The sequence below is a fragment of the Papio anubis genome, chromosome X (genome assembly GCF_008728515.1).
Source record: "Papio anubis isolate 15944 chromosome X, Panubis1.0, whole genome shotgun sequence".
Lineage (NCBI taxonomy): Eukaryota > Metazoa > Chordata > Mammalia > Primates > Cercopithecidae > Papio > Papio anubis.
Window position 1 is genome coordinate 796612 of NC_044996.1, and position 14451 is coordinate 811062.

A 14451-nucleotide genomic window follows, 5' to 3' on the forward strand; every position below is an offset into this window, starting at 1 on the left:
AAAAAAAAAAAAATCCTGTCACTCTAGAATTCTATACTAAGTGATCTTGCAAAAACAGAGATGAAATAAAGACCTTTTACACAGATACAAAAACTGGAAAAAAAAATATCCCCAGCAGACCAGCAATACAAGAAATGTTAAAGGAAGTTTTCAGGCAGGGGAAAATGATATCATATAGAAATCAGGATCCACACAAAGGCATGAAGAGCACAAGAAATGGAAATTATGGAGAGAAATATGAAAGGCTTCCTTCTTGTTATTAAAAACTATAAAAATTCAGTATTTAATGCAAAAATAATAAGAATGTATTATGGATTTATAAGACATGTAAAAGTAAGATCTATAGCAATGAAAACAAAGGGGGAAGGGGAAAATGGAAGCATACTGTTATATCATATATGAAGCGGTAGATTTCTTGAAGGCAGACTATAAGTAGAAGATGTCTCCTATAAACCCTAAAGCAACCACTAAAATTACACAATGATCAATTGTAGCGAATAAGCTAACAAAGGATGTAAATGTAATTATGAAAATATCCATGAAAATGAAATTATGAAAATGGAATTGAAAATATTTGATTGAAGCAACAAAATAAACAAATTGGACCTCATCAAAATTAAAAATAAATTGGACTTCATCAAAATTAAAAACTTTCTTGTATCAAAGAACATTATCAAAACAGTGAAAAAACAAGTTAGAGAACAGGACAAAATATTTGCAAATCGTGTCTGGTAAGGGTCTAGAATCCAGAACATATAAAGAACTCTTACAACTCAATAACAAAAAGACAAATCCAATTAAAAATGGGCAAAGGACTTGAGTTGACATTTATACGGAGAAGATATACAAATGGCCAGCAAGTACATGAAAAGATGCCCAAAAGTTAGGTGAGTCATCAAAAAAGTAAACATAGAATTATCGTATGACCCAACAATTCCACTCCTGGGTAAATACAAAAAAAAAGAAGACCTAAAAATAGGTATTCAAAAAATACTTCTACCCAATGTTCATAGCAGCATTATTCACAACAGTCAAAAAAGGTGGAAACACCCCAAATGTCCACCAACAGATGAATGGATGAACAAATTGTGGCATATACATACAGTGGAATCCTACTGAGCTATAAAAAGGAATGAAGTAGCAATATATATACACTATAACATGGATGAACCTCAAAAGCATTATGCTAAGTGAAAGAAGCCAAATACAAAAGTTCACCCGTTGCATAATTCAATCTATATGAAATGTTCAGAATAGGTCAGTCCATAAGGACAGGAAGCACACTGTGGTTGCCAGGAGTTGAAGGAGGGAAGAATTAGGAGTAACTGCTCAATGGGTACTCAGTTTTATTTGGAGGTGATAAAAGCATTTTAAAACTATATAGAGATAGTGGTCGTACAATATTGTGAATGTACTAAGTTGTACTAAACTATAAACTTTAAAATGGTTAGTTTTATGTTATGTGAATTTCATCTCAGTATATATGTACACACATATATAACATATATACTTATATTATGCACATACACACACACAAATACTTGATCCAAAAGAAACCAAAAAATGAAAACAAAGAACAGATTAAATACCAAGATGGTAATTTTGAACCCAATAATAACAAAAACAAACATCCCACTTGCAATCTACAGATTCAATGCAATCCACATCAAAATTCCAATGATACTTTTCACAGAAAGAGAAAAAAAATCCTAAAATTCACAGGGAAGTACAAAAGACCCCTAATAGCCAAAGCAATCTTCAGTAAAAAGAACAAAGTTGGAGGCATCATCATACTACCTGATCTCAAAATATACTACAAAGCTATAGTAACCAAAACAACATGGTCCTGGCATTAAAAACAAACACATAGACCAACGGATCAGAATAGAGAGCCCAGAAATAAATCCATGTATTTACAGCCAACTGATTTTTGACAAAGATGCCAAGAACACACAACAGGGAAAGGACAGTCTCTTCAAAAAATGGTCCTAGGCAAACTGTTTATCCACACGCAAAAGAGACCCTCATCTCAAACCGTTGCAAAAATCAACTGGAAACAGGTTAAATACTTAAATATAAGACCTGAAACTGTAAAACTGCTAGAAGAAACCAGGGAGAAAACTCCATGACACTGGTCTGCACAAAGATTTTTTGGATATGACCCGAAAAGCAAAGGCAACAAAAGGCAAAAATAGACAAATGGGATTACATCAAACTAAAAAGCTTCTGTACAGCAAAGGAATCAACAGAGTGAAGAGACAGCCTAAAGAATGGAAGAAAATATTTGCAAACCATACATCTGATAAGAGGTTAATATAAAAGATATACAAGGGATTAAACAACTCAATTGTAAAAATATAACCTGATTAAAAAATGGGCAAAGGACCTGAATAGACATTTCTCAAAAGAAGACATACAAACATACAAATGGCCAATAAATAAGGTATATGAAAAAAATGCTCGCCGGGCGCGGTGGCTCAAGCCTGTAATCCCAGCACTTTGGGAGGCCGAGACGGGCGGATCACGAGGTCAGGCGATCGAGACCAGCCTGGCTAACACGGTGAAACCCCGTCTCTACTAAAAAAAAACACAAAAAACTAGCCGGGCGCGGTGGCGGGCGCCTGTGGTCCCAGCTACTCGGGAGGCTGAGGCAGGAGAATGGTGTGAACCCGGGAGGCGGAGCTTGCAGTGAGCTGAGATGCGGCCATTGCACTCCAGCCTGGGCGGGAGAGCGAGACTCCGTCTCAAAAAAAAAAAAAAAAAAAAGAAAAAAATGCTCAACATCACTAATCATGAGAAAAATGCAAACCACAATGAGATATCACCTCACACCTGTTAGGATGGCTATCATCAAAAAGACAAGAGATAGCAAGTGTTGGTGAGGATGTAGAGAAAAGGAAATTTTTGTACACTGTTGGTAGGAATGTGAATTAGTAGAGCCATAACATATGATTCAGCAATCACACTACTGGGTATACAGCCAAAGGATATGAAGTCAGTACATTAAAGAGGTATCTGCATTCCCATGTTCACTGCAACTATTCACAATATCCAAGATACATACAACTTAAGCGTCCATCAACAGATGGATAATGAAAATGTGGTATATTACATAATGGAATACTGTTCGACCCTTAAAAAGGAAATCTTGACATTGTGACAACATGGATTAACCTGTAGGACATTATGCTAAGTAAAATAAGTCAGGCAAAGAAAGACAAATACCAAATGGTCTCACTTATATGTGGAATCTAAAAATGTCAAATTCATTGAAATAGAGAATGGTGGTGACCACAGGTTGTGGGGTGGGCGGTTGGGGAAATGTTGGTCAAGGACACAAAAATTCCAGTTAGGAGAAAGAAGTGTAGGATATCTACTGTATATCGTGGTGACTACAGTTAATAGCAACATATTATATATTTGAAAATAGGTACAAGAGTAGATTTTAAGTGTTCTCACCACAAAAACATGGTAAGTATGTGAGGTAATACATGTTAAATCGCTTGATTTAGCCATTCCACAATGTATACATATATCAAAACATCATGTATATACAATTATATACAATTTTTGTGTTGTTTTGTTTCCTTTTTGAGACTGGGTCTCATTCTGTCACCCAGGCTGGATGGAGTGCAGTGGCACGATCTTGGCTTACTATAACCTCTGCCTCCCAGGTTCAAGCCGTCCTCCCACTTCAGCCTCCCAAGTAGCTGGCACTACAGGTGCACACCACCACGCCCAGCTAATTTTTGTATTTTTTGTAGAGATGGGGTTTCACCATGTTGCCCAGGCTGGTCTCAAACTCCCGAGCTCAAACGATCCACCTGCCTCGGCCTCCCAAAGTGCTGATATTAAAGGTGTGAGCCACTGCACACAGCCTACAATTTTTACTAGTCAATTAAAAGAATTTTTAAAATAAACCTAAATGTAAATAGTCTAAGCACCCTAATTTAAAGGAAGAGATTGTCAAACTGGATTCTAAAAAATTAACAACCACCTATATGGAAACCTACTTTACATGTAAAGACTCAGCTGGGTGTGGAGGCTTATGCCTGTAATCCCAACACTTTGGAAGGCCAAGACAGGCAGATCATTTGAGGTCAGGAGTTCGAGACCAGCTTGGACAATATGGCAAAACCCTGACTCTACTAAAAATACAAAAATTAGCCTGGGGTGACAGTTCACACCTGTAGTCCCAGCTACTTGGGAGGCTGAAGCAGGAGAATTGCTTGAACCCGGAGGGCAGAGGTTGCAGTAAGCCGAGATCACACCATTGCACTCTAGCCTGGGTGAGAGAGCAAGACTATGTCTCAAAAAAAAAAAAGAAAGAAAGAAATATAAAGACTCCACAGGACCCTATTCCATGTGCCTCTTCCCTTGGCTGAGTTAATTTGTATCTTTTTACTGTTAAAAACTTTTTAAAATATGAAATACTTAGGGATAAATCTGATATAAGATGTGTAAGATCTACAAGCATTGCTGAGAGAAATTAAAGAAAACCTAAACAAACTGGAGAGAGACACCAATGTTTATGGATCAACGCAATCCCAATCAAAATCTCATCAGGTGTCTGGCAGAAACTGGCACCAAGCTAATTCTAAAATTCACATGGAAATGCTAAATACCTAGAATACTCAAAATAGCTTTGATGAAAAACAATTTGGCAGTACAAAGAGCTCAAAAACATATAGTCAACTGATTTTCAACATAGGTGTAAAGGCAATTCAGTGGAGAAAAAGATAGTCTTTTTTACAAATGTGGGCACAACTAGATATCCATATGCAAAAAAAGCTTGGATTCCTACCTTATACCATATACAAAAAGTAAATCAAAATTGATCACAGAACTAAATATAAAATCTGAACCTATATACCATCTAGAAAAAGCGAGAGAAAATCTTGGTGACCCTGGATTAAGCAAATATTCTCAGACATGACACCAAAAGCTGGAGCTACAAAAGAGTTGCACTTCAAGATTAAGAACTTCTGCTCTTTTAAAGGTACAGTTCAGATAATGAAAAGCTACACAGAAGTAATGTATTTGCAAATCACATATGTAAGACTTCTATCTAGAATATTTAAAGAACTCTCACAATTCAGCAATGAAAGAAAACCAACAACCCAATAAAAATATGTGGAAAAGATTTGAACAAATAAGTCACCAAAGATATACGAATGGCAAAAAATAAGCCCATGAAAATGTTCAACATCATTAGTCATTAGAGAAATGCAAATTCAAACCACAATGAGATCCAACTTCATACCCACTAAGATGGCTGTAATCAAAAAGATAATACCAAGTGTTAGTGAGGATGCAGAGGAACTGGAACCCTCACACATTGCTGGTGGAGATGTAAGATGATACAGGCACTTTAAAAACTGGCAGGTACTTGTAAATTTAGAACATTCACTTACTACGTGACTCAGCCATACTATTCCTAGATATTTACCCAAAAGAAATGAAAGCATATGTTCATACAAAGACTTGGACACAAACTTGAAGTTTTATTTGTAATAGCCAAACAATGAAAAAAATACTCAAATGTGCATCAAAGGTGGATGGAGAAACAGATTGTTGTACATCCATACAACAGAGTACTACTTAGCAATAAAAAGGAATGAACTATTGATAAACAGAAAAGTACAGATTATCTCAAAATTATTATGGCGAAGGCTGACGCAGGAGAATTGCTTGAACCCAGGAGGCAGTGAGCCAAGATCGCGCCACTGCACTCCAGTCTGGGCAACAAAGCAAGACTCCATCTCAAAACAAAAAAATGTATTATTATGGTGAATAAAAGAAGCCAGGCAAAAAAGATCAACTTGGCAAAATGTTAACAGTCTGGATTTAATTGGATTACCTTGCTAAGGAAAAATTAACTAATTTTTAAAAAATTTAATAACCTGGCAAAATCAAGTGCCGCCATGTACAACAACAAGTTCATTCAGTCCTTGTTGGGACTGTAAACTGTTAAAAACAGTTTTGGAAGGTGGTTTGACATTATTTAGTGAAGCTAAAGATACCTATACCCATTACCCGGCAATTTCTAGGTACAGACCCTACAGAAATGTATGCATATATACACCGGGAAATCTAATACTCATATCAGCATAGTATTAGCCAAAAATGGAAGCAACTCAAATATCAGTCATCAACTCGATCAATATACTATGGTATAGTCATATAATGGAACTCAAAATACAAATGAAAGTGAAGAAACTACAACTATACACAAAGTAGTTGAACATATGAAACATCAGGTTGAGCAAAAAAAGCAAGACTCAAAAGAATACATACTGATTGCATTTACTTTAATCTGGAAACCAGGTAAACCACAGTATGTTATTTAGTGACATAACTGGTGTTAAAACTACAAAGAAAAGCAATGAAATAACTGCATAACAACCTCTTGAGTTTCTAGGGTGCACCACATTTTTTTTAACCTGAGCAGTTGTTACATAGGTGTTCACTCTAAGTATTTGCTAAAATGTACATCTGTTATATGCGCTGTTCTATATTTGCTATATGGTGCTATAAAATTTTTCAAATGTAAAGAGTCTATGAGATTAATGGATTCAATATTCACCTATGAAATTTGCTATTAACATTTTTTGAATTTATTACAAATGAAACCATAAGCTGTATCATATTAAGTTATCATCTGACATAGCTAATAAGTAGTTAGCTCTTTATTCTACCAGTTACCAGCTATGTGACCTTGGGCAAACTAATCTTTCTGAGCCTCAGTTTCTATAAAATGAGGATAGAAAATAACAGTACTAATTCCAGAGTTATGAGAAGGAAATGAGATATCTATGTAAATACTTCAAACAGAACCTGGCATATAGCAAACAATCATTATGTATAACCATTAAATGGTACTTTAAGATGATGTTTAGACACACGCTACACATTAAGTGACCAATTTCACAAAAGCCAATGTGTTTTCATTGGTTAAAGGAGATGATGGTACCTATAACTGCAATACTAAATTATGCACAAAAGACAATGTACATCTTTCACATCACTTACCATCCAGTGACACCTCCAATGAACAGCTGGGTTGCCACGCTATACTTTTCTGCTGAAGGTCCAGATTCCTGCCCGAATAGCTTACGCCACCATGGCTGCTTCTTAGCAAATTCCGCAAGGTCCAGTGACTCAAAATTTCCGTCAAAGTTTCCTACAAGAAATAATATGTTAAATAAGAAAATATTTACTTTTATAAGAAATCACTACCATACCTAACTAGATTAAAATATATTTAAAGAAACAGAGATAGATATAATACGAAACCTCCAAATATTGTATTTTAAATAGTAAATTTATTCTAAGTTACAATTTTGGAAAATCAGACTAAAATCAGCAAATGCTAATGTCTATATTAGAGGGAAAAACCTAGAAAATCTAGAATTAGTCCTCTAGTTTGTCCTCTCAAATTTAAAAATAACAAAAAAGGCTGGGAATGGTGGCTCACGCCTGTAATCCCAGCGCTTTGGGAGGCCGAGGTGGGCGAATCACCTGTGGTCTGGAGTTCGAAACCAGTCTGGCCAAAATGGCGAAACCCCATCTCTACTAAAAATACAAAAATTAGCCAGGCGTGGTGGCGGGTGCCTGTAATCCCAGCTACTCGGGAGGCTGACGCACGAGAATTGCTTGAACCCAGGAAGCAAAGGTTGCAGTGAGCCGAGATAGCGCCGCTACACTCCAGTCTGGGCAACAGAGCAAGACTCCATCTCAAATAAATAAATCAATCCAAGAAGACCTACAAAAAACTGCCAGTAATGCATCCCAAATGAAACAAATTTGCCCCTTCTCTTCAGGAGTAACTCAATGCTATTCAGTAATCCACAAATTTTCTAAGTACTACGTAGATCTCCAGTGATAATGAAGATGAGAGGTAATGTTTAATTGAGCTCTTACTATTTACTAGGCAATGTGCTAAACATTAATCATGTATATCTAATTAAATGCAAAGAATAAGGTAGGTACTACTTATTAACTCAATTTTATAATTAAGAAATGAAAGCCAGGAACGGTGGCTCACGCCTGTAATCCCAGCACTTTGGGAGGCTGGAGGCAGACAGATCACCTGAGGTCAGGAGTTCAAGACCAGTCTGACTAACATGGAGAAACCCCACCTCTATTAAAAATACATAATTAGCCGGAGGTGGTGGCACATGCCTGTAATCCTAGCTACTCGGGAGGCTGAGGCAGGAGAATCTCTTGAACCTGAGGGGTGGAGGTTGTGGTGAGCCAAGATCACACCATTGCACTCTAGCTTGGGCAACAAGAATGAGACTCCACCTAAAAAAAAAAAAAAAAAAAAAAAATGAAATGAGGGTTCCAAAGTTAAGTGATTTGCCCAAGCTTGGAGAAAGAATTAACAAAATGTCAATCCCTTTCTCTGTGGGAAGATAATGTCAGGCTCCCCTACTATACCCAGCCCTGTTTCCCTGGAAACACCGCACTAAGAAACGTCTGATATGAAATGTCAGCAATGTACTATTCAAAGCTGTTTACTGTAAAATTGACCTCAAATGATCAACTTCATCTGGCATGGAGTCTGTACAATCTTTTCACACGTAATACAATAAACAATAGAAAATTACTACTACCCATGCAAAGGCAAAGCCATATAAAGAAACAAAATTTGTTTAAATAAACGAAATAGAAGCAGGCCAGGCATGGTGGCTCACACCTGTATCCCAGCACTTTGGAAAGCCCAGGGGGCGGATCACTCGAAGTCAGGAGTTCAAGACCAGCCTGGCCAACATGGTGAAACCCTGTTTCTACTAAAAATACAAAAATTAGCTGGGCGTGGTGGCGCGCGCCTGTAGTCCCAGCTACCCGGGAGGCTGAGACAGGAAAATCACTTGAACGCAGGTAGCGAAGGTTGTAATGAGCCAAGATTACACACAGCGAGACCCAGCCTCAAAAAAAAAAAAGAAATAGAACAGTGACGATCAAGATGCTGAAGTAAGCAAATAACAATGTTCGAAAACTGCTCAAAAGATTAAACATATATGTAATTGGAGTTCCAGAAGATTAGAAAGAATGGGATAGAAGTAACATTCGGCCTGACAACAAATGATGCCACATGGAAGTCTGGAAATGCAGAAAGGAATGACAGACACTGGAATGGGTAAATAGCTGGATAAATCTAAATGAATACTTACTATACAAAATAATAATTACAGAAATTTTATACTTCAAAATCAAAGAAAAAAACCAGAAAAAAAAGTAGAAAACAGGAATAGAAGGGAATTTCTTCAATCTGATATAGGACATCTATGAAAAATATATAACTAACATCATACTTGATGGTGAAATATGGAACACTTTCCTTTCCCTAAAATTTATTCAACTGCTTTTTGTTTTGTTTTGTTTTGTTTTGAGACAGGGTGTCACTCTATCACCCACATCGGAGTGCAGTGGCACTATCACAGATTACTGCAATTTCAAACTTCTGGGCTCAAGCAATCCTCCCACCTCAGCCTCCCCAGTAGCTGGACTACAGCTGTGCACCACTGTGACCAACTGATTTTTTTTTTTTTTTGTAGACAGGAGGTCTCACTTTGTTGCCTAAGCTGGTCTGGAACTCCTGGCCCCGAGTGATCCTCCCTCCTCAGCCTCCCAAAGTGCTGGGATTACAGGTGTGAGCCACCTCGCCCAGCACTGTACTGGAGTTCCTAGCCAGTACAATAGAAGAAAAGAAATAAAAGTCAAAGAGATTAGAAAGGAGGTACAATAATAATTCTGTCTTCATTGGCAGATAATATAACTGTGTATATAGAAAACCCAGAAAAATCTACAAAAAGGTACCAGAAGCAAGGTTACAGATTATAAGACCAATATTAAAAAGTCATTTGAATTTTTACATATTAGAAATGATGAACTGGAAAACAAAATAATTTTAATTGCAAAAATTATGTTGGAATAAATTCAATGAAAGATGCACAAGACCTCTTCACTGTAAACTACAAAACACTGCAAAGAAATTGAAGATGACCTAAAATAACAGGGATATACTATGTTTATGTTTTGCAAGACTCAATATTTTTAAGATGTTCATTCTCTCCATATATTGATCTATATATTCAATACAATCCCAATTAAAAAGTAGGTTTTTTTCTTGTTTTTTTGTTTTTTGTTTTTGAGATGGAGTTTTGCTCTTTTTTGCCCAGGCTGGAGTGCAATGGCGCAATCTCGGCTCACCGCAACCTCCTCCTCCCAGGTTCAAGTGATTCTCCTGCCTCAGCCTCCCAAGTAGCTGGGATTACAGGCATGCACCACCACGCCCAGCTAATTTTTTGTATTTTCAGTAGAGACGGGGTTTCTCCATGTTGGTTAGGCTGGTCTCGAACTCCCGACCTCAGCTGATACACCTGCCTCGGCCTCCCAAAGTGCTGGGATTACAGGCGTGAGCCACCGCACCCAACAAAAAAGTAAGTTTTATGTAATTGACAAACTGGTTCTAAAATTCATATGAAGATACAAAAAAACCCAGCTGTGTTCCAGTTACTTCGGCTGTACAACCAATTACTCCAAAACTTCATGAAGCAAAACAATCATATATTATGCTCTCAGATTCTATCAGGAATTCAGTCACGGCACTGTGGTTTGTCTTTGTTTCATGATGTCTGAGGCTTTAGCCAGAAGATTTACAGGCTGGGTCTGAAGACTCTACACTTATTCAGATAGACAGGCAGCTACTCTTTGTGAATCAGTCTAGGCTTCCTCACAGCATAGGAGCAGAGTTCAGGAGGTGAAAGTCCCAAGAAAGGGAGAGAGCAAATGCAGTTATTACTTCCACTACATTCTGTAGGAACAGGCAGTCAGTCACAAGCTCCCATCCAGATTCATGAAGAGGGAATACAGACCCCACCCCTGGGTGGGAGGAGTGTCAAAGTCACTAGGAAAAAGACCACGAGGAATCGTAAATATTGCTGCAATCAGGAAAATACAAACTGCCACAAACGGCCAGAATAATCCTGGGGGCGGGGGCGGGCAGGGGAAAGAGGAGGGTTCAAGGAATTTCAAGGCTTATTATAAAGCTACAGTATAATATACAACTACCTTAATTTCAAGACTTATAAAGCGATGACATTCAATACTGTCAAATTGACCCAAGGATACCCAAATATAGCAATGGAAGAGAATCAAGAATCCAGAAATAGATCCACACATATAGTCATTTGATTTTTAATAACACAGCAGCAAGGTAATTCAATGAAGGAAACAACAAGTGATGTTACAACTACTACATATTTTTAAAAAAAAAAAAAAAAAAAAAACTACTCTCAACCTCTACCTTAAACTATACACAAAATATTCAAGAATTCATTCAGGATACATCACAGATGCCCATTTAGCAGACAAAATATGGATGTTTGAGTACCCCATGGCCTCACAAGTAGTTAAATAATTTATTTTTCTAAAAAATATTTTTCTAAAAAAATAAATTATTTTTCTAATGTAACAGCAAAACATTACAGTTTTGTTTTAATGTAATTTGACCAAGCCCCTTAGATCAACAGGTGGCTCCAGTCAAAAGGGGGAATTAGAGGCTGAGGTGGGAGGATCGCTTGAGCCCAGTTGTGGCTGCAGTGAGCTATGATTGTGCCACTGTGCTGTAGCCTGAATGACAGATCTAGTCCCTAAAAAAGAGAGTAGGGGGGAAGGTGGATTAAATGCGAGATATTTGGTCAGTCATTGGTCAAACACTGCTAAGCACTATGAGAGACAAAGTCAGCCACTAGCCACGTTTATGAGCCCACAAAATCAATGATCACAGTATTATGTGATCATCACTGTGATAACAATTAAAATTCATCTTAACCTCAAAATTTCTCACAACAATTTCCTAGGTGCAAATACCTAATCGACCTATACGTTTAAAGTCAATAAGAGAAGTCTGCTCTGCAGGTAAATACATAATTATCACATTGCACATTCCACCTTCCCAGAGTCATCTAAAATTTAGCGGTGTGCTGGTAAAATGTTTAACAGTTGGCTTTAGGCAAGGGCTGACTTGTAGTGTAGCCAATTTCCATTGTGTATTCATTCATCGTGAGCATGACATTACTGAATTGTGACACCACTGAACCCAGAGTTGGGAAGAGATGCACAGTAGAGCACCATAGTATAGTATCTCCTCCACAGAGATACAATAGATGTATAAATAACCCCAAAAGCAAACCCCAAAAACAATAAAAGATGGTAAATAATAAAAGTGATGAGTTTTTAGTATTTCCACTGCCTTTAACATACTTTATGTAATTTTACTTTTATATAATTGAGTTTTCGATCATGGCTCTGTTTAGCAATGGGATCCTGTGAGTCAGTACTAAATTAAACACAACCTAAGCATTCAAAATAGGGTAAGAAGTATAACTTAAAGACGTGCTCCACTGCGAATTACATGGAATCTTTGACTACGCCGACTAAACAGAAGGCTATTCTTAAGTACCATCCCATATGTGCTAGTTTTTCAAAACCAACAATAAAGCAATTGGGGAGGTGCCTTGTACACGGAACGACGCCATGAGGCATTTGAGATGAACATCCAAAGGGACAAAGAAGCCAGACCGCTTCCGAGAACAGGGACAGAACGTTTCCGTGCTTCGGCTGCCGGGGGCGGCGCCGGAAGGCTGGGTGAGCTCCACTGGAGACGACACACCGGGGTGGTTAGGCCCCAGACACGCGCGTGACCTTGGCTGGACTCTGGGAGCGGATGGGCCAGGGGCGAGCCCCAAGCGCCCTCCCAGTCCCCGCGCCGCTTTGGGTCCCGGGGGAGCTCGGTCGGGACTGGCGGGCGCTGAGCCCTTCCCCTTCCGGAGCTCAGGAAGGCGGCTCCCCGCGGCGCCGGCCGCGCGCGCGCCCGCCCTTACCTTGAGTGGACGCGGCCATTTCGGTGAGCTTGTCTCGCGAGGACACACGCAGAGGATCTGCGCGGCAGGCCGCGGAGTGGCGCTCAGTTGTCGCCACCACTTGGCTTCCGGCACGTGGGGCAGATGTTTCCATTCCCACAGCGGCAGCGGAAGAGGGCGGGCCGGGCGCGCCGCGCCTGCTTCCAGTCTCCGCAAGCGGCTACATCACAGAGCTCAGCGGGCGGTGTCACAGGCCCCGCAGCCCCGCCCAACAGATGCACCGAGATGCGCGTGCGCAGAAAGCTTCGCGGGGGGTGAGGCTCCCTCCCTAGTTCTCCCCCTACTCCCCACCTCAGTCTCCCCAAGCCACCCCCCACTGTCCCCCATTTTCCCCCCTCCACCAACCGCGGCCGTCGGGGCTCGCTCGCTAAGTACCTGGAGGCGAGTTCCTGACGCGACTGCGACTCAATCCTCACCTGGTGAAGAATATTTTACCTATGACTCACTGAAAATAAAGACGGCTGAGTGACCGTGTTTGCTCATGTAAACATTGAACAAATATTTATCGGCTCCTGCGATGTGCCCTACTCTTTTAGTGGAGGAAGACACATTTTATTTATGTATTTAATTTTTCTTTTGAATTTTACATGTGAGTTATACTTAATAAAACTGACTTCAAAATATATCTTCAACAGAAAATTCAGCAAGTTTCTATTATGTTAGTTAAAACAGCCAGTCTTTTCCTTTACTTTTAAAAATTATTCATAAATGTAATTAGTGAATGATAATAAACAGTGATATCTGATCCACTACTTTAGGAGTGACACAATCAAGCTATTTTCTTTATAATCACTGTGCTATTGTTTTCTTTTTCTTTTCAATTATACTGCTTAATATAGGATTTTGTAACACCATAGGAGTTGAGTAAAAATAAATCGGTAGTTGTGTGGCTGTAGGCAAGCCATTTAACCTCTCTGTACCTCAGTTACTTTATCTGTGTCCACATTGCCGTGTTGTCATGAGGATTAAATCAGATAGCCTATGTAGCACCTGGCAGAGAATTTATCACCCTGTACTGTAACTGTCTACTTTTCTGTCTCCTCCATTGCACTGTTATTCCCAGAGGATTGGGAACTGGGATTTCTTCAGTTCTGAGGCATAGAAGTATAGCATAGTGGTTAGGAGCATGACTTCTGGAGCCAGAGTACATGGGTTTGAATGCTACCACTCACAAGCTGTGTGACCACGGGGAAGTTGCCTAACCTCTCCGTGCTTCAGTTAAAATGAAGGTAAGAGTAGTACCTGTATTTAAAAGCACCTAGAATAGTTCCTGGCATGTAGTATCAGCTGTCATCTCTGCATCCTTGTACCTGTTGGAGAGGAGTGTTTATCAAAGGGACTTCTTGCCGCCTGTTTCCAAACCAGTCAACAGTATACCAATTGCTCCTGAACACATTCTTGTTTGTGCAGAACTGAGCTCAATGATAACGTTTTTATAGCAACCCTGATCAAGTTTCTTCTCATAAGCTTTTACACTTTGAGGCCCCTGTGGGAGACCTCACTCTCCCTAATACACATT

At 39.1% G+C, this 14451-nt stretch overlaps 1 protein-coding gene across 1 annotated transcript in view; it reads right to left on the reverse strand.

The window, feature by feature from the left end:
* FUNDC2 (FUN14 domain containing 2) overlaps positions 1–13301 on the reverse strand; it is a 28507-nt gene extending 15206 nt beyond the window's left edge. The window contains exons 1-2 of the mRNA XM_003918491.4: positions 12894–13301; positions 7033–7183 (exon numbers count right to left, since the gene is read on the reverse strand). Coding sequence (XP_003918540.3) covers positions 7033–7183; positions 12894–13026 — 284 coding nt within the window. The 5' untranslated portion in view covers positions 13027–13301. The remainder of the gene's footprint in view (positions 1–7032; positions 7184–12893) is intronic.
* Between the last annotated feature and the right edge of the window lie 1150 nt (positions 13302–14451).